Source organism: Perca fluviatilis, chromosome 6, assembly GCF_010015445.1.
Source record: "Perca fluviatilis chromosome 6, GENO_Pfluv_1.0, whole genome shotgun sequence".
NCBI classification, from domain to species: domain Eukaryota; kingdom Metazoa; phylum Chordata; class Actinopteri; order Perciformes; family Percidae; genus Perca; species Perca fluviatilis.
The window spans coordinates 19,087,239-19,110,820 of NC_053117.1; the positions used below are offsets into that span (position 1 = coordinate 19,087,239).

Consider the following 23,582-nt stretch of genomic DNA (forward strand, 5'->3'; position numbering starts at 1 on the left):
TAACAAGGCAAGGAAGTACAACATTTTACATAAAATATACCCTGCTAATTATCTTATTGCTAAAATACAGATATTGGCACAAATAATGTAGCCTACATTTTGTAAACAGAATAGGGAAGCAATTTCCCACCTATTTTAAATGTAAAATGTCGCTTATCGGATTTCATTATTCTATATGCCAAATTGTATATTCACAAAGAGAACACTGAATTATTTACTTATGTCACTCAGTTAGTTAAACAACAAAAAAGTAAGATTTTGGATTACAGACCAATTGCTGTTTACAAACACAAAATAGGCAGGCCTATACGTAGGCTATAGAGTTTTTCCCGAATAATCTGACTGTAGCCTTTATACTTTTATTTGTGTGTAGGCTACTCCTTTATGTAACTTGTACTTTATATTCTCACTTTATGTCCTTCATATATTTTTTGCATATACTATTTTTATATATGTGTGCTAATGTTGTTAACCAGTATACAGATTTTGCATTTTGTCAATAAAACAAACAAAAAAAATCGATACGCGCTTCACGGAAAACTCCGAAGCCTCGGTACAGCACGCAACATCACTAGTTACCAGGCAGACAGCTTTTCCAACATGGCAGCGTCAAGCAACGCAGAGCAAACGCAGTTGCAAGATATGGAGGAGGAAGATGCAGGGATGGAGGAGAGGGATATGGAATCGGGCGACGAGCCGGAGGAGGGCATGGGAGAAGAACATTCAGACGAAGAAGAGGATGATTCTTCGGAAGACGAGAAAGAAAATGAAGCTGAGATCCAACGGTTGGAGGAGCAGGTAACGTTAATCAGTTAGCTAACACCCGAGCCAAGCTGAGTTCACTAGCTAGCGTTAGCCAACGAGCTAATGAGAATGAATGGAAGGTAAACACAGTCAGCTACAATGAACCATCAGCTTTAAAACTATGAACTGCTCTGCCCTGCTGTGATGTAATATAAATTAAATAGTATACTTATGTTAGCTACTGTTATCCAAAACAATTAAATAGGCTCGTAACGCGTTATGATACGACGTAATTCACGTAGCTAGCTAGCTGTCGTAATTAGCTGACCTGCTAATCTGCTATGCTAATGGGTTGTCTCGTGTCATACGCGCCTTTTTAATACCAATCCAGTGCGACATTACATTAGCTTCCAGTTTAGTTTAGTTATAAAGTACATGTGCAAATGTAAAGTACGTATTGTTCTAACTTTATTGGGTATCACCCGTAAAGTGTTTTAATATGTTGTATTGATAACGTCCCATAACACTTCTGTTGCACTGATGACGTACAGTAGTAAATACTGTTAGTCTGTGCTTCCACTAACGTTATAAAAGCAAAGAGAAACCAAGTTTATAGCATTACTGCAGTATGCTACACTCAGTTTCTTAGGTATACGTTAGCTAAAAGTAATAAGTAATTCAACAGCCCTGCAACCAGGGTACAACATTAGTACCATCGACAAGACAAAATGCTGCTCAACAGCCAAAAATAACAATTGTAATCTATCGAATGGCTGGTAAAATTTGAACATTCACTAGCCATTTGGCTGGTGGACAAAAGATTTATTTGGCACCCTGCCTGCAACAAATACCTTCATGAATGTTATGATGTTACAATTGTTTTAAAGAGGTGTTGAGTCAACTTTGTAGTTATTGGAGGCAGCAGTTTGTGGTGCTGTTGAGTTGTATTGCCTTATATTGCAGTGAGAATTGTCCCTCACTGAAATAAATAGACAAAATACTCAAATCCCCTCTCGGGATAAAGAAAACTACAGCCTCAAAGATTATCATAGAGTTGAATCAACACCTTTTATGAAATGAAGTAGGGCTGCAGCTATCGATTATTTTTGTAATCGATTAATCTAGCACTTTATCGATCGATTAATCGGATAATTTTTTTTGCGTTTTTAAACAACCCAAACTAGGGAAAAAAGCAATATTTTCGGAAAAAGCAACATTTGTATTGCCTACATTGCTTACAATATCATCTCTCAAAAAACTAAACATATTAAGTGCATTTAACTGCCATATTACATTGTTTTTAAAGATTTTTTTTTCAAATGATATCAACCTCAAACTAAGGGATACATTAAACATACACAAACATTACATTAAGTTGTGCAACTTAACTTTCAGAACTACAAGTTTCAACCTGAGACTGATGTGTATATACAGTAGGCCTATATGTAAATATTAGTTATACTCAACCTATTTTCATTTATATATTTGATTATAATGTCACACAGCTCTGTTACACTTATGCTATTAGATCGTTGATTAGCTGTTTCTCCGTAGAGAGAGAGAGAGAGATGTGCAACAATCAGCTGTTTTTCCGAAGGGATAGTCAACGCGTCGGCTCATCAGATCGTGGTCACCACTATGTATTTCTTGCCTTTGATTTTGGTAGTTGTTGTGTTTGGTGTAGTTTCATCGTCCATACGACTCTGTGATTTACTTTAGTCGGTCCTCTTCGTGGAATGGATGATTAAGTTAGACGTCGTGCTATTATTGTGGTAAGCTAGTTTGATTTTGCAGTAGACATACTGTACAGAGTTTTAGTTTTAATTACGTTTGAACTTATTCCAAACTTTGGACACTTTCTGTCATTTTCTCCAGCATGTCTCTTCTCTTAGCCCCTCGCTATTTCAGCTCTATGCATCGGCAGCCAGGCAGCGACTCTGTGCGCGACAGTAATAATGCTCCGTGCGGAAACACCGTCCGTCAGCGATACAACGTTGGTAACATTGATTTAACGAAGCTTCGAGGCAGTCATTTTGCATCGAGGATTTTTTGTAATCGAATTATTCGAGTTATTCGAGTCGTTTCAGCCCTAAAATGAAGTTAGAATGTATGTATACTGCATTAGATTAGTGGTAGCTAGGACCTAGGTATACCTAAACTACTTAAGCTAAGTACAAAGTACTGTATATTGAATCCACTTTTTAGTGTGTCATTAAACATATTAGATAATGTCATCATTGAATCTGTGACATAAATAAGATATGACATTTTCTTTGGCAGTGGTACTAAAGCACTGCTAAATAAATACAAAAGAAGCATGAGGTAATTTGGATATGTTTAATTGTATTGTTTGTCTTTACCGCCCTTAAATCTCTGTGTGATTTTTCAGCTGTCAATCAATGCTTTTGACTACAACTGCCACGTGGATCTCATCAAACTACTCAAGCAGGAGGGCGAACTTTCCCGTCTGCGAAAGGCAAGGCAGAAGATGAGTGAGCTTTTCCCACTAACTGAAGGTTGGTGCATGTCTGATACACTTTTGGGCTCCCAAGTATCAGTTGATAGTAGCCCAGATCATTATTTGCAACTGAAACCACATTTCATCAAACCCTGCAGAGATCTGGCTAGATTGGCTCAAGGATGAGATCCGTCTGACTGAGGAGGAGTCAAACCGGGAGAAAGTATATGAACTTTTTGAGAAAGCTACAAAAGACTATATTTGTGAGTGCATCACACCATTGTTAACTGCCATTGATTTGACATTCAGTTATTTCATGATCTTAATATATAATCCTGCGACTTTTTACCCAGGTCCAGATATCTGGCTTGAATATGCTCAGTATTCAATTGGTGGCATGGGCTCACCAGGTGGGATAGACAAGGTGAGATCCATCTTCGAGAGAGCGGTGACAGCGGTGGGGCTTCACATGACCAAGGGACAGATGGTGTGGGAGGCGTACAGAGAGTTTGAGAATGTCATTCTGTCCACAGTACAGGTTTGTGTTTCCATCACAAGGATCTTATCAGCGGTCAGACATACAGTATGCTCTGATTTTATAATATAGTTGCAAGCGATATCAGTCTGTCTCTGTCAGGTTAATAATGTCTCAAAGTATGTTTTTGAATAATAATCCACTCACTTAACTCAGAATAAATGCAAGTACTTTAAATGCTGAATTAATTTTTTATGTTAGACTAAATGGGCCTTTGCTAAAGTTTGACACCATTTTCTCTGCTGTGTTTCCTCTTAGCCTCCCCCTGGCAGGATTCCCAGCCGCGAGGAGCAGGATCTGTTGAAAACTCAGCTTGATCGTATCCATACACTGTTTCGCCGCCAGCTGGCTATCCCCTTAATGGGTAAGCATGACGCCTCTTCCGTCCAGACGGGCTGCTGTAAAACGGGCAGAATTCGTGTTGTGAGGCCGTAGGGCTGGGCGATATGGAGAAAATTAAATATCACAATATTTTTGACCAAATGCCTCAATATCGATACTGCAACGATATTGTAGTGTTGAGTATTGGTGCTTTCACAAAATATTTACACAATAAGATTTTTGATGAATAATCATCAGTAATATGGATATAATAAATAAGTGGGCAAAAGCAAATAATAGAACAGTCTGGTAAGTTCAGAAAACCTGAAAAACTGTGAATTACCCCATATATAAAGATAACGCTGCCTTGTGGGATACGTTGAGTCACAGTTGTAATGTAGCTTTCGAAATGCCATACATACTGTATTTGGAAAGAGAACACTCCTCTCCAGGCCCTTTCAGTTTGTTGCAGGAGTGGGCGAGTGAGAGCCTGATGGTTTAGTAATATTGTGCTGTTTTTTTCTGTCTCAGCTGAATGGAGACGAGTGGCATTTCTGTAATGTTTTAATCCTTTTCTTATCTGAACATCTCACCTGTTGAAATATTCACTAAAGTATGACACCGAGATCAGGCGGTATACATTAAAACATTTGCAAATGTACACATTTCTGCAATACACTTACTTCAAAGTTGTACTTCTCAATGTTACTCTTTTACATGGTGTATGTACTCTTACTGATCATTTTGAAAAATGCCTTTCAAACTTTGAGAATTGCTCTCTGTTGCTCTGTAGACATGGAAGCCACCTATGCAGAGTATGAGGAGTGGTCTGAAGATGGGGTGGCTGAGACGGTCATACATCAGTACAAAAAGGCTTTGCAGCAGTTGGCCAAGTGCAAATCTTTAGAAGAATCACTGGTAAGTGACTTTCATTGATAATTTTGATTGTACAGTTGTCCTTCTTTTTATGTTTAAATAATAAGCATAGTTTTTGCAATGCTTAATATCTGCATGCTGTTGTCTTGCTGCAGATAGTAGCAGAGCCTCCTAAACTGGCAGAGTATCAGTCCTACATCGACTTTGAACTAAAGGAGGGCGACCCAGCACGGATCCAGATTATCTTTGAGCGGACCCTGGCAGAGAACTGTCTGGTACCAGACATGTGGGCAAAATACACCACCTATCTTGTGAGTATTGGTCAGTGTTTGGTGTGGTGCTGTGCTTTTAAGGGCTCCTGGTCAGACTGTAATGTTTACTGTGTAGAGTTTGGACTCCTTTCACATGGCATTTCCCCTTAGTCTGACAGCTCTTATTCAGCGCCTTATCTTGCCAAGCCCATCGTCAACAAGGGCAGACAGGGCTAAACAGCTATGGTCAAAATTGTTGCACTGAGCTTATCTTGCTACATTATAGTCAGTGGGTTTTTTCAACATGTCCTTTTTTTGTTTATGTAGTTTCTGACATTGTAAACACTAAACTTGGACAGTGATACATTAGGTTGATAATCGGTTTACTAATCTGAAAAGAGTACAATATTTCTCATCTTTATTCTATAGGATTTACTTGTGGCCACAGAATTGTTAAAGTAGTCGTGTCTTGTATGGAGAGTTTTTTTCAAAGTCTTGTTTTAAGTGTTCAGGTCCCTATTTGATTAAATGTGATTCTGATTTAAATGATAAAGGTCTGGCTGGTTTCCTCACTGTTTAGTAGCGAGTTTATTAATATACTTTAAAGTGATGAAGGAAAATGTGGGATGTCCGGAAACTCTAAAAATCTTCAGTAATAAATTGTTCAGCTTGTTTAAGATCATTCTAACCATTTAGTTATTTGTTCTCTCTGGACTCTACAGGATCGTCAGCTGAAGATCAAAGATTTGGTTCTCTCCTCTCATGAACGTGCGGTCAGGAACTGTCCCTGGACCATGGGTCTGTGGAAGAGCTACCTGCTAGCTCTGGAGAGGCATGGAGCTGACCATCACACTGTCTCAGGTAACAACTAGACTGCAGAGAGGAGCTGTTCAGATGACCACCCTGCTGCTGTTTTCATGCAGTTGTGTGTTTCTTATAGGGAAATATCCCAGGCCCTTATTCTGGTGGATTGTAAATTTGGTTGGTCATATCATGTAGTTTCTTTCTTTTCCTCACAGATGTTTTTGAGAAGGCGCTGAATGCAGGTTTCATTCAGGCGACAGATTATGTGGAAATTTGGCAGGCACACCTTGACTACCTGAGGAGACGTGTGGATTTCAGCAAAGGTGTGTGTGTGTGTGTGTGTGTGTGTGTGTGTGTGTGTGTGTGTGTGTGTGTGTGTGTGTGTGTGTGTGTGTGTGTGTGTGTGTGTGTGTGTGTGTGTGTGTGTGTGTGTGTGTGTGTGTGTGTGTGTGTGTGTGTGTGTGTGTGTGTGTGTGTGTGTGTGTGTGTAACAGAATTTGTCTTTTGTGTTTGGAACTATTGAGAACTATTTCTTTTTTTGCAGAATCAAGTAAAGAGTTGGAGGAGCTACGAGGAGCTTTCTCTCGGTCTTTGGACTACATGAAACAAGATGTGGAAGAAAGTAGGTGGATTTGAGTCAAACCTTATTTTTGTGGTATTCTTAGTTCGGTTATTTAATTTATTACATGCCAGTGGACTTGTACTTTATATGATTTCATGTGACAACAAATGGATTGATATAATTCATTGTCTTGTGTCACTGTAGGATTTGGTGAAAGTGGAGATCCTTCTTGTATCATAATGCAGATCTGGGCAAGGATAGAGGTATGCAGTGTTACTATGACAACCATTTTCAAAAGTTGAATTTCTGTTTTGTTGAATTGTTATTAACCCTGTGTTTAATCTCGACTTATTTTATGTATTTTCATGTTGCCTTGTAGAAAAGACAAGTAGCTTGTTCATTTTAAACCTAATAATAGTTCAAGTGTGTGTAACTACATTATGAGGTACTTGCATAATGAGAGTACTACTTAAGGCCCATTGAGACACATGGCAAAGCACTACAGGACCAGTTACTAAACTATAGCATCACTTTACTTTTCTTAAAATGTGACCGTTTCAGTTGAATTATACTATGAAATAGCTTTTTATGTGTATCTTTAAAGTTCTTTAACCTCACTGTCACATGGAATATGTAATAGTAATAGTCTGCACAAATAAACCTCTCATAACTTTATTTCTTTTCTCCCCACCAGGCCCTACACTGCAAGAACATCCAAAAAGCCAGAGAACTGTGGGACAGTATCATGACGAAAGGGAACGCTAAATATGCCAACATGTGGCTGGAGTACTATAACCTCGAAAGGTCTGTCAGTCAATGTCTGAGTAGAAAAAAAAGAGGTTAATTAGTGTGAAGTGCTGATACCTTTTGTAGCCAAAACTTGTATACGGTGTTTGATTTTTGTTTACTTTATCCGCAGGTCTTACGGAGACCCTGTTCACTGTCGGAAAGCTCTCCACAGAGCAGTTCAGTGCACCTCCGACTACCCTGAGCATGTGAGTGAAGTCCTGCTCACATTCGAGAGGGTGGAAGGTGAGTCCCGCTTCAAAAAACATCACCTAAAAGTAAAGAAGTTTTTCATGAATTACAGTACGTCTCTGTATTTTGCATCCTCGGCGACAGGTTCTCTGGAGGACTGGGACGTGGCAGTGCAGAAGACGGAGACCCGGCTGAACAGGATTAATGAGCAACGAGCAAAGGTAGGCGCACATATCAGCATTGTACTGGACAGGTGTATCATTTAGCTGCTGTTGGCTAAGGTTACCACGTTCTGCACATCTGCTAGGTGGCTGAGAAAGAAGCCAACCTCGCTCGCCAAGAGGAAGAGAAAGCCGATCAGCGGCGGAGGACCAAGGTAGACAAGAAGGCTCAGAGGAAGGTCCAGAAGGGATCTCGAGTTGGGGAGAAGAGGAAAGCAGAGCAGGATGATTATCAAGATGAGTGGAATGATAACTCTGGTAAACAAAGATCATTTGTATGATAAACCTTTTTTAAATTTTTAAGCAAAAACTACACTTTTCTTTTCAGAAATTATGTTTCCTAATTGTTCCTCCCCCTCTGATAGAACAAGTGCCTAAAAAGCACAGAGGAAATGGGGACCAAACCACAGAAGAGTACATGGAGACCGAGACAGGACTCTTTGGGAGGAACGCTCGCCCTGGCTATAAGCCGCCTCCACCCGGCAATAAAAGAGCCCAGCAGGGAGCTGCAGCCGGCGAACAGCAGAGCGATGACAAGCAAGAGCTTCGCAACGATAACAGCAGCGTATTCATCAGCAACCTGGCATACACCCTGAAGGAGCCAGAGGCAAAGCTCAGGACCCAGTTTGAGACCTGTGGTCCCATCAAACAGGTTCGCCCCGTCTTCGGCAACAAAGGGACCTTCAAAGGCTACGGCTATGTACAGTTTGAATCCCCAGTGTCTGTCCCTGAAGCTCTAAAGCTGGACCGCCGGGAGGTGGAGGGCAGGCCCATGTTTGTGTCACCTTGTGTCGACAAAAACAAAAATCCTGACTTTAAGGTAAATATGAACACAAGTAGACATGTTTGTTTTTATTCTAACCAGAGTATATGCAAGTCTTGAAAAGTCTTAAAAATCTTTTGAAAAAAGGTCTTGAATTTAATTTACAAATTCTGAACTTAAATTAATTGGTTTATACTGCTTATCTAGGTTGCATTTCATTATATCCTTAGGAATTATTGTAATATAGATCTGGGAGGTGAAAAAGTGTAAGTAATATTCAATAATTTTAGGTCATAATGTTTGTACTGGTTTTCCATCATACTTTGGCCGGTGTGAATGTAAATCAGGTGTTGAATTAACTTCTGTGGTATTAAAATAGTCTTAAAATGTCATACATTTAACTTGGTGAACCCTGCAGAAGCAGGGCAGTGCAGTAGTGACCGCTTCACATTAATTTCCCTGTAGGTGTTTAAATACAACACAACCATAGAGAAACAAAAAATCTTCATCTCTGGGCTGCCGTTCACGTGCGCTAAAGAGCAACTGGAGGAAATCTGCAAAAGTCATGGCACCATCAAAGATATTCGTCTGGTCACGTATCGCTCAGGAAAACCCAAGGTAAGCCATGAAGAGGTAGTCTGGCTATCACCAGACCAAGCTCAATCTTTTAAGAGTGAACATTAGTCTGGGGAGTCTGCTCTGTATTTTCTACTTCACAAGAGGCGTGATCAACGGGCATAGTTCAGATGACTCAGTACGCAATTGGATAGTCCTTCAACCAATCAGACCAACGATCCGGGTGACGCGACAGCGGCATCAACGGGTTGCTGCGATTCGGTCGCCGCTATGTTGAATGTAAACAAGAAGCTGCTTGGTCGCTTCTCTGTCGTCATCGTGTTAAACCCGCCAGTAGCGCGCCAGGTGAATAAGCCAGTTATTATTGGTCCCCACAAAATTGTAACTGAAGCAGGATAGATAAACGTACAGGTTTCCAGCCTGAGCTGCAGGGCAAAATCAAATCGCCGGCAGATCGGGCTGGGTTTACCCAGTCTAATGAAGAGGACAGTGTCCAGATGTTTAGCTAAAAATAGTCATGCTGATTAAGCTAATGATTACCACCTGTGACCATGCAGATGCTGAGCAAAGTCCAGGTATAGAGTCAGCTGTTGATGTTTTTAACCCTCTCTTGCTGTGGTTCTGCAGGGTCTGGCATATGTTGAGTTTGCAGATGAAGCCCAGGCATCTCAGGCAGTTCTGAAAATGGACGGCATGAATGTAGGGGACAACAAAATCTGTGTTGCTATAAGTAACCCTCCTCGCAGAAATATGATGGATAAACCTGGTTCCAACAGGCCCACAGACATGATGCCTCGCCAGGTCTTTGGATCGTAAGTTTATGGACGCATTTCTCTTTCATGCCAACTGAAATGTTCTGAAAGTCTGCCGTTCTCTGATGTGTAACTATACTGTTTTTTTTTGTTTGTTTTTTTTTTCCCAGGAGAGGCAGAGGACGCACCCAGCTCTCATTACTCCCTCGTTCCCTGCACCGACAAAGTGGGCCTGGAAGCAAAGTCGAGAACGGGACCGCGGCTGAGCAGGTGCCAGCAACTGCTAGCGCAGTAGTGAATGCAGCCGGGGAGACGAAACCTTTGTCAAATTCAGACTTTGCCAGGATGCTTCTCAGCAAGTGAGAAGACGGAGAGAGAATTACGGCCGTCTTCACACTGAAAGCCGTCTTGTGTCCTTAAAAATCAGTGTTAGTGATTTTTCTGTAATTAGTTACCCGCCTTCCCTTTAATCTCAGTCCTGTTCTCATCATCCGTTGTGCGAAATTTGCCTTAATCGCTGAGCTCCTGCTCTCCGTGGGAAAGCCTTTTTGCTCAAGACTTTTCACCAGTGTGACAGTTTTTGTTTTGTTTGTTGAAGGTGGTTGGCCGGCTATTTTATAAAGAAAAGTGTATCATATTTGTGTGTAAATATACTGTATCTAAAATTGTACACCTCATGTTGCGAAGTGTCTTCTTTTGTTGTATAATGTGAAAGGAATCTGAGAGAATCATATAGGAGTGTATTTTTTCTCTCAAAACAGCCAAACTTGTGAATGTTGTTTAAAAAGGTTATATGCAAAAGTTCAGATGTGGTGTAATATAGATTGTTTGTGTGTGTGCGTGTGTGTGTTTGTACAGAAGTTGGATGTGCTACAGTGATTAAAAGACATTCTCCAGATATTTTTAGGATAGCTAGGATTTTTGTTGTGTAAATAATTTTAACCTCTGAGGACAAAGTTAACAAGGCTAGCAATGTCCTTTTTTCTGACTGTATAGTAAATTAATTCATTATTTTGACATAAAACCATCTGCTACTAATCATAAATATCATGATGCTATAGAGTGTCCATTAAGTTAGTATTAGTTAATTGGCTTTATCCTGGCATGAGGGCATGTTCTTACAGTATGAAATCATGTCCCACTGCTTACGTTTGATATCACTTCTAGTATTTACTGAACTGCTCCAAGTATACTTTCTCATGATTTCTCTGTTTTCAAACATCACTGTTAATGTGACCGGTCTGTTCATGGTAAAACCATCCATCATCAAATCACTTATATTGTTTTAGATATCGGTCTGATTTATGTGCTATGGGCTGAAAGGGAGAACCATATTCCCTTGACCTGGTGTAACTCAAGGAGTGCACATGTAAGCAGGGTGTTAATGATGCTGAAGAAATCTTTGGCTGCTTCGGTGGCTGCATGCCCAACAGTCGAGCTCGCAATGATTTGTTAATCGACAAAATTAATTGGCAACTATTTTGATAATTATTTAAGTCAAATTTATATTTCTGGTCTCAGATGTGAGGATTATTTGTGGATGTATATGTATTTGGGGTTTAGACTATTGACAGGACAAAATACATTTGATGACATCACCTTAGACTCCTGGAATTTGCGATGAGCATTTTTCAGTTTACTCAAGTTTTGTTGACCGAGCAATTAAGAAAATAATCACCAGATTTATCCATAATAGAAGTAACCGTTACTTGCAGCCCTGCAGAAGTCCATTGATGTAATGTGTTGAATGAAAGAGTTAAAATATAACTATTAATGCTAGAAAGTACAGGTGGAACTCTGTTGTGTGTACACTGTAAAAGTGAATCCTTAGAATGTTATAAACTGAAACCTAAGTACAGTTTTATAAATGTGGTTTGGACCTGGTTTTCTTTGTAATCGGTAGAGTTGATCTTATCCTCTGAATGATCTTGGTATGAGATGAGCCACACATGGCTGACAGCTCTTAAGCATTCTGGGTAAAGAGTCTATTGATGTCATATACACATACTGTGTATAAATTAAGAGAATCTATGCGGTTTTTCCATATCTATTTATTACGGCCATCGACTCTTCTTGTTTGGATATTAACAATTCTGTTTGTGTACATAATGTTAAGTATGCTAATTCAAAAAGGTCACCATAGTTTGTAATTAATATAAATCTAAGTTTTTGAAACTGATGGAATACAAGCTATATGTATTGCTCTCACCACTGTGGCCTAATCTAAAAAAAAAAAAATCTAAATATGTTGGTCTCTAGAGTCACCTTCCTTTTTATGTCCAGTACTAAAGGTGGTATGTGTGCATTGCTGTTGTTTTGCATAATTTCTATAGTCAATGTTTTGAATTTGATATAGAGGTAAATAATAAATGGAGTTTTCTTGTGTTCTATCACAGTATTTATCTACCTGATTGTTTCATTATCTACCACTTTACCCTGTGTTTTTGGGTCCTGTAAAAAAAAGAAAAAAGTCATGTATTTTTTTCTGGCCTAAAACTTGTTTTAATAAAGTCATGTAAATCATCTTTGATCCCAGTATGTCACTTTCAGCTTCTAAAACATTTTACAACTTGAAGACATAATGAAAGTTAATAGAACACTTTTATTTTAAAATAAATAAAACGCATGAAAGTGCTGAAAAATCACCTTTAACCTAAATGTTTCCGCACTGAAGCATCTCAATTCAAACGACATAATAAAGCTTTTTTCCTCTTCACATCACCAATAATCAAACTTCAGACTGTATTCTAATGGGCATGGAAATTCATTAAAGTGCTCATATTATGCTTTTTGGCTTTTTCCTTTTCCTTTATTGTGTTATATATCTATTTTGTGCACGTTATAAGTTTACAAAGTGAAAAAGTCCAAAGTCCATGGCAAGCCCTCATACTCTGCTTCTGACTGTCTTTACCTAGCTACTGCACATGTGTGACTCCCAACAAAGATGGAATAGAAGTGTGATGCCTCACTTTGTAGCTAAAACAGAGAGATCAACAAACAGGGTGAAAAGAGGAGCTGCAGCAATGTGCAGGACAACAAAAATATGGTGTTTTTTGAAAATTAAACCATGTAAACCTATTCTGATATAACCTCTAAATACAATGATGAATCTGAAAATGAGCATAATATGAGCACTTTAAAACTTGGTTACAAACCAAAAAAAATAAAGTGGGAAAAGGTTTCTTTTAATTAAAAAGCAAACCTAAATGGCAAAATCCAATTTCAATTCAACATCCTGCAACAGTTTCAAATAATTCAGCAGGTCTACAACCCAAACTGAAGCATGGGTGGGATACCGGTGGGGTATGGCCAGGACAAGGCAATTCAACACGTAATAAGAACTTTTAGATTCTCTCCCTGTCTTCAGCTCAGTTGTGAATCGGGATGGTCTGTTTGCAGTCGGGACAGGCTTGGTCCTGACTGGCTCCCGGCAGCCCCACAGCGTGCTCTGTGGTAGAAATCAACAATGTGTCCAATGTCATCTCTGTACATTTGGCTATAAAGCGAATGAAGGGCCGCACATCACCCTCATTGGCTGTGTCTAGAGCTGCATAATACTCAGCCCTTTGTTCTTTGCGAATGGTGATCGGTGGGTATCGCGCTTGCATGAGAACAAGATTCATGAGCAGCCGGGATGTGCGGCCATTGCCGTCTACAAATGGGTGCACATACACCAGTTTGTAGTGGGCGAGAGCTGCATACTCCACAGGGTGCATCTGCAGGGCCTCCTCAGAGTTGAGCCACTGAACCAGCTCCTGCATGTGTCTCTGCAGGTCCCGAGGGTGTGGGGGGATGTGATGGCCCACAAACACCTGGCTGGTGCGCAGCCTCCCTCCCTCCACAGGGTCCACGTAGCCAAGCACTCGCCGGTGAATCTCCAGGATGTCACTGACAGTCATGGTTCCTGATCTGGACAACAGTGTGGTGTTGATGTACTTCATGGCTGCATCCACTCCGATGGCCTCATTCTGCTCCTGCAGGCTCTTCAGCGGGTGGCATAACGCGGCAAGCGTCTGGATGATGTAAGGATCTCAGACAAGCGGCAGCGTTGGCGGCCTTGGCCTTGTGTAGCACGGTGGTGGTATGTAGGTCTTCGCCTAGTGGCGTAGTTGCCTTCTATTGTATTGGAATAAGCCGCAGCCTTGACCTTGTGCCCAATGTCCAAAGTAACGCTGGTCAATCTCTTCCACCAAGGGAAGAGTTCGGTCCCGGCTGACCAGAGCTCTCTCATTACACGGTGAGATGGCCAAGGCCTTAGTGTAGAGGTGGTCTGCCTGGACAACATCTTTCTCCTCCTCCAGAATGGTCCCCAGCTCTGTTAGGGCATCCACATAGTCCGGATTCATGCTGAGTGCATGCACCAGCAGCTTGTGAGCCTTCTCCCTCTTCCCCAGTTTCTTCATCTCCAGAGCCAGCTGCAGCGCCGCCTTGGCCTCCAGCTCCATTTCTGCAATCAGAACACAATGGACACATGTGAAACAGTATAGAGGTAATAATGCAGCATGTACAGGGCTGGACAATATGAAAATACATATGATATCAAGATCCCTATTCCAGCTGTGATTATTATATAACTATATAAAATTAACTGTATTTGACACTGATTTACAATGCTCTGTATTTTTGACAAATCTATAGAATAAAAATATATGGGAAATGAATGGAGGGAAATCCTCATGTGGTCCATTTATGCTGCACTATACACCTAATCTTGTCGTTAACATATGGTATTGAGTAGGACTGTGAATGAGTACACGCATCTCTTATTGCTTGTAAAGTTACCTTTGCTAGGCTTGGACCTCAGAGGCAGCAGATCAAGGGCAGTAAAGGGGACAGTGAGGCTGGTAGACTGCACAGCTGGAGGCTGCTGAGAGCTTCCCCACAGGTGGCAGCGGAGCTGAGCGAAGCCCTTCAGGGCGGCGCAGCATTGGTCCTCCACCCCCACCAGGGGCATCAGGACGGCCACCAGAGAGCCGAGGAGGACACACAGCAGCGGGCCCCATCCTCCGAGGAAACGGCCGCTGGTGTAACGACACACCGTCACAGCAGCCATGACGATCCTCGATTAAACCCTCCATCTTCTAGTGATACGGTTCCCCATGTATGTCCACCCCGGCTAGGAGAGCCGAAGGGCGGCTGAAAGCAGCGAAAACACGGTCAACATTACAGCATGCCCAGTACCAACACTGTCAGCTCAGTCACCTAACTGTAACAGCTCGTAAATTAGCTAACGTTAGCGAGGTCAACTTAGCTCCCTGTCGCGTGTATGTGACTCCAAAATAAAACTCCAAAACATCGACAAAGTTAACGATTAGTCGGCGTCGGTAGTTAAGTACAAAATATACACATCATCGACTTCCTCGGTTTTGAACGTGTGAACATGCTGGAATGTCATTGGTCAAAACTATAATGAAGGGTGGTGCCGATTGGCTGAAAACGCAGCAAAACAACAAGTGGGTCGTAACGGTCTCTGATTGGGTAAAAAGAGACTCCTATGCCCTAACTTTAGCCTTTCAGGCAACACTTACTCCAACGCAGTACATCCATGATTACACACCATACCAGCTTATTTGCCAATCTAGAAAAACATCCAAAACATCCATAATTGTTGGTAAAATGATATGCAATACATAGATGTATTGTGTAATGTAATTATACAACTTATAAAATACTTTTTATGTTGTGTTGCCTAGTTACAGTAATAGCAAGGATTACCTGAGAGGTTTAACTCAGGGCAACATATCCACATAGAGCTGCAGCTAATTAATACTACTAAACTAGACAGCTCAAATGTGCGTCTCTTAGAGTTTATGATGACTAAATGTGTCAGGTGGCCCACTGTGTTGGGTTGCTTATAGAGTTTGCCTGTTCTGATATTTTTGGGGCTAATAATTTACTTTAACCCCACAGTTGTAGGTGAGCAATTGGTTTTGCCATTTCAATGTAGTGAGTATTGGTATCGAATCGATACTGTCGTGATGAGATCGATACTTTTGTTGCAGTTTCTCTCCGAGTAGCTCTGTATTTACTTGGTATCAGATCGATACCAAAATTCCCAGTATCGCATTTGATTTGACCAATCACAACTTTTTTTTCATTAATTATTGAAGGAAAGGAGGAAATACATATTAGAAAAGTTATTATGCCTTGATGGCATTGACACTATTTACTTTCTGGGAGTAGTAAGTAAAATAATTGAGTGCTTGATTTTACATAGGCTAATTTGCATTAATGAACTACAAAGTTGTTTTTGCCATGGTACTTTTAATTACTCAGTTTGATTATGCAGCTCCAGCTTTGCTATCAGTTGTCCTTCCTCTTTTATTTTTAATACAACAAACAGAAGAGGGCAGCATTGCTCTGAAGATTGCAGTAGCACCCTTGGCCTCATAATCAATTTCATCAAGATTTCTTCTTATTCAATCCAGTTTGTGGATGCAACAAAAAGGAATCTATATTTTTATGATGCTTTGTATGAAGATTAATATCTTCCTCCTCAGCCTCATGTGCTACCTCTATCTATTAACATTTTGCAATCTTTCAGTTCTGTTTATATGTCCTTCATATCAGTAGTCATTGGTATTCAGTTTTGTTAGGTTTCATGTATTTTTATTAAAAGCTTTTATACTTTTATTTGTGTCATCTATTTATAGTGGCCTTTACGGGCATTTCCACCAGTTGGGAACAGCCTGTGGTGATGAGGATTGATTCCTGGATACGTGCCAAAGCTAACACTATTAGACATATCTTCAGCAGATGGCAGGCTATCGGCTCTAAATAGCTGATATTCACACACAGCCTGAGACTCTGCAGCAACACGCTGTCGCCACAGACAGTACAGAGAAAGTTATGAACAACCATAGATGATTTTATGTGGCTTTATAGATTTAGTAGGTCTGTCTGAAATTTGGGGTTTTGAATTTGTCAAGTCATGTTGCACACTGTACTCTCACAGTGAGCTGGGGAGCTGCACACTAACCACATTTACCTCCACAGAGTACCTCTGTGCTGCTCTGACCCACAGCAATTTCACCTTGGAGGATAATGGAGCAGCCATGCTTGAGCTGCATTACATCTTTGGTCCTGTTTTTCATGTGCTCTATCAAACACCTCTCAAAACAAAGAGGAAACTGTAGCTATACTTTATAGTAGCCAAGCATATGTTTATATTTATTTCTCATTTAAAGTAAGAAAGAAAGAAAGAAAGAAAGAAAGAAAGAAAGAAAGAAAGAAAGAAAGAAAGAGAAAGAAAGAAACCTTGAGGGAATATTTAATCAACATACTGCCAATGATTAGCTAAAGAGAGGAATGACAACATACTGTTGCCTGTGGGATGCAGGCTCTAAAATGGGTGTTATCTGTGGCTCAAATCAGACTCAATGCTGTATAATTTTGCCACTGCACAAGACATTTGTATTATTACTCTTTGTCTTAAAAACAGCTTTCACTCCATAAAGCATGAACCCAACCCAGCCAGCTGGTTGCAATGACAAGAAAAATGAAAACAAAGTGTTCACAGGTTTGGATTTGTTGTTCCTATTACAACAATAATGAACAGAAAACCAAAAAGATCTTCCACTTCCTGAAGACTAGTTGGAATTCCCTCATATAAAAGTAAAAGCCAAGTTTATGGTTGAATTACATGTGTCAGCACAGTGAACAGTGCCACTGAAAACAAAACCATAAGTTTTTACAAAACATGAATCTTTTAATGCAGACAACATGGTTCAGGGGGCGTCAATATGAGTATGCTAATTAATAGCTATATTTAATTATCTTAAACCATAGATAAAGAAAAAAATCTGAAATGTAACTAAGACGCTGCAGAGAGAAGGACATATACAGTGGACAAGTGGACAAAATAAGGGTATTACCTATTAATATATGAGAACACACGTCATGTCAAAAGACTAATTCAGTGCTCCTTCAGACATCTCTCCAGTGAGACAATTACTCATGAAGGAAAGACTGCACTTCTCTGGAGGATGGACTTATCATCCACTTCAAACTCTGGCATCAAGAAACTCACAGAAAGGGTTGGATCATGTATCTTAGATCAGGTATCTGGGGAGTCTTCTGGCTTCAGTTTAGTGTGGCTGTAAGCATTAGCTTCTTATATTACAGTATAATGCATACAATGTGTTTACTAAATTGCCTAACATTTCCTGAATGTACAATGCAGAAGCAATCATTAGAAGTTACAAAACCATTTTAATTCCACTTCCAAATTGAAATGTCGGCAACTAAACAGAACCTGCTTGGATGCAAGAAAACATCTGTATTACTCTCTCCAAAGCTTTTATGCCTCTTCACACCATTGTGTGTCAGCTTTGGAAACAGGCAATACAACTATCTTAAGGTGATGAGGTGCAGGTCGCCTCAGAGGTAACAGCAGTCCAGCAAGGTGTTTTCTCTGGCTGGAGGAGGAGCTCTGTAAAATAACCATGATGATGTCATGGTGATGTCATCAGGGTTATTTCCGCTTGGGTTTGAAAACTTCAACAGAAAATCCTGGCAGTTCAAAGTTTGAAAGACATGGGTGCTCAGATCAGGCTGTGAATTTTAGATCTCTTCGAATTTGTTTTATTTGCCTCATGTTGTTTTAAAAAAAGTGAATTGGCATTTGGCTTAACAAGGTTTCTGAAGCTGACTTTGTGATTGAATGGATGCTAAACTAGTGTAAGGCATCAATTCCGTTATCTGGCTGCAGTCCAGTTGCTTACACCACAGATGGGCATTTTTGCCACTTCTCAATATGAGGCTGCACAACAGTTGAGTTTAGACTGGGCTTTAGTTGAAAACCAAGGAAAACTATGGCAGAATGGGTGACTGATGAAGGAAAAATGATGCCATGAAATGAACGGCCCTCGGGTCATTTTGTGGACTAATTCTATGCCCATCTGGCATATGCTCATATGAGCTAAACCCCCTCAGCTGTGGAAACAGATAAAACTGAGTCTGCAGCGAAATCATTGATGAGTGCTAATTCCGTTTTTGCTGTGTTTATGCAATTAAATGCCTCATGTCACTTTGGGATTATTATCAGAATGGAACAGTCTCTTGAAAGGTTAGACATCTGTTATCTTTAATGCATCAGTGTTGTTAAATGACTGTGATGCATGGAACAGCAATTACAGGCTTTCTAACTAAACTGTGTGGAAAAAAAACAGTTGTTTCCACTGAATATTTTGCAGAATATGTAAAGGAATAGGTTGCTAAGCATCAGCATGATCTTCACACTAGCTGACATGTTAACTTGAAGCACACTCCAAAGATGACCTGTCACAGACTATTAAAATAACACCCTGTCTTTTCACTACTTGCTGGAACTGTGCTTCAAGAGGTAGAAAATCCATCTGCCCACCTGGAAAAAAAGTGACCTGTCAGGGCAGAAAATAAATCCCTCTGGCACAGGCGCCTTACCTCCTTCCCTACCAGCTCGTGCTCCTCTTTCCAGCCTCTGTGGAGCCATCAGCCTGCTTGTCTTTCTGTCGGAGAAGAGGCTTTGTTATGGGTGACAGAGCTGAGTGCCAGAGATGGAGAATCTCGTTAGACAGTCAGAGGGAGAGGGATGGGGGCTATCTTTCCACTCTCTGAGTATGGATGGCTTAGAAAGCACGGGGTGAGGGGGTTGTAAAATGGATGACAGAGTGAAGGAGAGCTGCACAGGAAGCAACAACTGTCCTTGACTGTCAGCATCCAAAATACCTATCTAAAAGGAGGGTTTGCTCCAAAATGCTAGATCCACACACTCATTGACAGACTGATAAGTGCTGTTACAAGACGATTTGGGAGGACAGGACGTCTTTTTTTCTCTGGTGACAAGGGCAGAGAACAACCTGTCCAGGAGCTCCTCCAGAAAATCAGAGAGATTGAAACAAAATAACCAGTGTACAGGCTATAAACGTCACTGTGTCACAACAACAGTAATCCCATGTTTCCCATCTCCCTCTTGCCTCCAGTGCATGCTGAGACTCCCCTCTGCTGTCGTCAGAGTAGGTCAGAGGAAAGCAAAGAGATGTGTGCCTCCCCAGGTGACAAACAAGTAGTTACTGGAGCTCTGTCCTTACAGTTTTCCTGCACCAGGAGAAGGGCCACTCTCCATGACACTGTCACAGTGGGATGCTAAAGTTTTCCTCTGTTGGCTCTGAGAAGGGCATGAAACAAATGATGGTGCTTTTAAAAACATAGCAATTAACTGGTTTCATTGTTTATTGCTAAGGTGGATTCCCATGTGTTGTTAACATGGCTACAACTACTGCTTTGTGGGTCAATATTAAATATAAAGTATAATCAACAAATGTTTGCCTACGCTACACACAGTAAATTAAACTGTTACTGTATAATATCACCTCCACTCCCCACCCAATAAAATACATCAAAACCAAACATATGACATACGAACAATATGCAATATTGCAATATGCAACAGAGTTAAATAATACTCATTTAGCTTATTTATTTTGTAAAAAATAACCGTTGTTGTTAGATTCTTCTTTTTGCATTTTTGCATTGGTCATTGGTTGAGGTAGTGTAATGTAACATCTGGTTGGAGTTCCATTGCTGTCCAAATGTGACGCTTTAACAGCCTAAATCCTCCATATTGGGTACAATGATGGATTTGTATTTACAATTAAGTCTTATTTAAATTCTGGAAAAGAAAACAGTTTATGTACTGTTTTGTTCATTCAAAATGTTTTCATACATAATGTGACTACTTTTGCACGAGGCGAGTCTGAAAATGTAGTTTTCTGAGTTCTCCTCTGTCTGTCCCCGACATTTGGTTCATAATATATCAACGTCTGCGAGGTAGTTCAGGCAGATTACTTGAGTGGGGCTTGGGAGTCCTCTACAACATATCCAGCACAGTCTTCACAATACGGTTGTCTATTTAAGCTGTTAGTTCTCAGGCCCCACTCTCTTCCTTTGTGAACTTTGCTGCCAAACACCGCAAACACTTGCTGCTACCACTCGTGTGTCTCATCTGGGGATTTCCTCAAGAAGCTGTCCTTCAGTCTGTCATGTCCACGAGCTTCATGAAGACTTTGTCGAGCAGTATATACGAGTTGGCTGACTGAACTTACATCTACAGAGAGTCCATAAAATGCAGCAATACATAAAACAGGGGGATCATGGATAATTTATTTTACTGAATGATTGTGCAAGAGGTAACGTGGATGCTTTTTCCTTATGACGTCTTGCCGAAAGTCTGGAGGGATTGGACATGATTGGTAGCAGCAAGAAACACTCTTCATGAATGACTGAACAAAAACGATGATTCGTGTTTGTTTTGGGGGCAGTAGAACTATGGAAGTTTTTTGGTCTCTTTATTCAGACAAAATTGCAAATTGAATTGACAATTGCAAAATACATTTCCATTTGAATAAAAGAGACCAAATCAACTACCATAGTAGAAACAGACAGGCAGGTTTTTGCATCCCGTCTTTGGTCTTGGTGATATGGTGGCATGATGTGTTCAACATTGACATTGATTGCTTGTTTGTCAGTTGTAGCATATACTATCAGATTTAACGCTTTCCCTCAGGCCCGGTCTCACATGCTCGGTCAGTCCCTTCAGGCTGGTCACCAGCTTGAGGGCCACAGCAGAGCCAACAGATGAAAGTAAATGATCTGTTGGAAAGACAGGACTCAGAAATAATTAGGTCTCCACTGAGGGGCAGTCATTAACAGGGACTTCCTTCAGGCGTTTCTCGCTGCTTCACTTATTATCTCACATCCACACTTGCCCGTGTCGTTCAGAGAAGGGGGTGTGCAAGGCGCCAGCTCTGTCAAATGTACCAATTCCAGCACTAACAGGCATGTCTTACAGCACACAGCGATGACTCAGCAACTGTGGGCGGCTCATTATTTTCTTCACCCACCAAGAGATGACTGGCTGGTGACTTTGTTTGGTTTCTTTGGTAACGTACAGGGGGGAGTACAAAATAAAATTATAGCTCTTTATAACATAAATTAATACAACACAATACTACTGGATGACAATGTTTGCTTATGTTTGATCGCCGGAAAGTGCTTGCCTTTAGCTGTTTTGTAACTTGTTTATGAGACTTTGCAAATGCAGGCTGATGATTGTGTGGCAGGGGAAACTAATCACATCGTCTGAGTGGAACTGCTCTCACAGCAACAGTTTGGATTGCTTTTTAAATGTGCCAACCGTTTGCAGCCAACTGTTAAACCACACATACAGTCATGATGTTTGCATCAAGTGTCTGCTGCCTTAAAAGTTACAAATCAATCATCAATTTTGTCACTGTGCTTTATGGAGTTTGTAGCCTGTCTTAGAGTATGTTACCAATCAGATGTACATATTATTATTATTATATAATCAATCAACAATTTAGAGACACAACCTAATGTTGTGATACTGTGATTACAAACAGAAATCCTGTGATCATAAGCTTGGGTCACTTTGAGGATTAGAGTTGTTAATTTACTTTTTCAGTGCTGTAGGATCTCTTCTGATCACTCTAACAGGATTTAGATGGTTGAAAACGGCGCAGATGATCACATAAAACCACAGATCCAGAGCCGTATTGGATTATCATAGCTGCATAATTTATGACATTTCCACTCTATCCCATTAGTTCAATTTCCCTGATCTAAAAGCTAGTTCTCTAACAAATGATTCAATGTAGAATGTGTGTGCTCAATAAAATAAAATATACTGGTATTATGGTAAACACATTCATAGGCAGATTTCCTTAGGCTTAGGCTTCTCAGCTTTTTGTTAGATGCCTGCGTTCAATTTATTCATACAACAATGAGACAAGATACAGCAGATACTGTATTTGGTAACATGAAAGAAGATATAAAACCTCCTGATATATTTTCCCCTCATCACAGAGCTCCCTTCTCTCTGTGATAAAGGAAAAATATATCAGGAGGTTTTATATCTTCTTTCATGTTTATAAATTAGCAAGCCACTTTTACATTTTTAGTCAAAAAAGAATAATGATGCAGCTTTATATTATTGAAATTCTATTGTTTCAGCTTTGTTCTAGCCATGGGCTAACCAATACAGACTGATCTGTTGTTTGCCATCAGCCCGCCTTAAAACTGTATTCTCCTTTGAAAGCAAAGAGGTCAAAGGTCAGTGAAGCAGTTCTTTTTCAGCCTTTCAAGCTCTCAAGTTTTTCTTAAGTGTTTTCTCCTCAGCCACTCCTGCATTACTTGTTAGACAAAACCATTAAGTAGTTCCCAGTTTAAACAGGAAGCCATATGCCTGTGGAGTTTTGTATATTATCAGAAGTAAACCTTAAGGTGACCTGCGATATATGAATTATTTCTTTTTTATCTTGATGTGGGATGAAAATCTTATTATTATCATATTTTCAGGAAATAATGTCAGGGATGATAATGTATTCCTACTGTCTAATGTATGACTGAGGGGCAGATGTATCTCTAGATAAACTCTTCACTTCCCACTGTTGTCTGGATGGATTAAATCATTTATGTAAAGATTTAACATGGAGCCATGTTGGTCCATCTGCGCAAACAGCCAGCTCTAATCCTCCTGAGTGTGTATGTGTGTATAGTATATGCTCACATATTGTATGTTGTCCTCCTGATAAACTGTGTGAGAAGGGAACAAAATAATTAAATGAAATCAGCAGCTGCAGCAGAGAAGAAGTCTGTGGCCACACAAGGGCAGAGAGGTGACAAAATGATGATACATGTTGCATTTGGGCCGGCAGGGGCTAGCAGCATTATTCTACTTTGG

At 40.3% G+C, this 23,582-nt stretch overlaps 2 protein-coding genes across 2 annotated transcripts; one reads left to right on the plus strand and one right to left on the minus strand.

The window, feature by feature from the left end:
- The first annotated feature begins 558 nt into the window (after positions 1–558).
- On the plus strand, positions 559–12,366 carry sart3 (spliceosome associated factor 3, U4/U6 recycling protein). Its single transcript, XM_039803828.1, has 19 exons — positions 559–798; positions 3,134–3,260; positions 3,361–3,465; positions 3,556–3,740; positions 3,996–4,101; positions 4,852–4,976; positions 5,090–5,245; positions 5,908–6,046; positions 6,205–6,312; positions 6,534–6,611; positions 6,756–6,814; positions 7,246–7,355; positions 7,471–7,583; positions 7,674–7,750; positions 7,837–8,008; positions 8,116–8,570; positions 8,979–9,131; positions 9,717–9,901; positions 10,012–12,366. The coding sequence occupies exons 1-19, from the start codon at positions 601–603 to the stop codon at positions 10,202–10,204; spliced, it is 2,844 nt and encodes a 947-aa protein (XP_039659762.1). The 5' UTR covers positions 559–600; the 3' UTR covers positions 10,205–12,366.
- A 639-nt stretch (positions 12,367–13,005) lies between these two features.
- Positions 13,006–15,236, minus strand: ficd (FIC domain protein adenylyltransferase). The gene is given in 4 exon segments (XM_039803829.1): positions 13,006–13,868; positions 13,871–14,001; positions 14,003–14,288; positions 14,624–15,236. Coding segments are annotated over 4 exon segments (1,347 nt in total). The 5' UTR covers positions 14,895–15,236; the 3' UTR covers positions 13,006–13,209.
- Between the last annotated feature and the right edge of the window lie 8,346 nt (positions 15,237–23,582).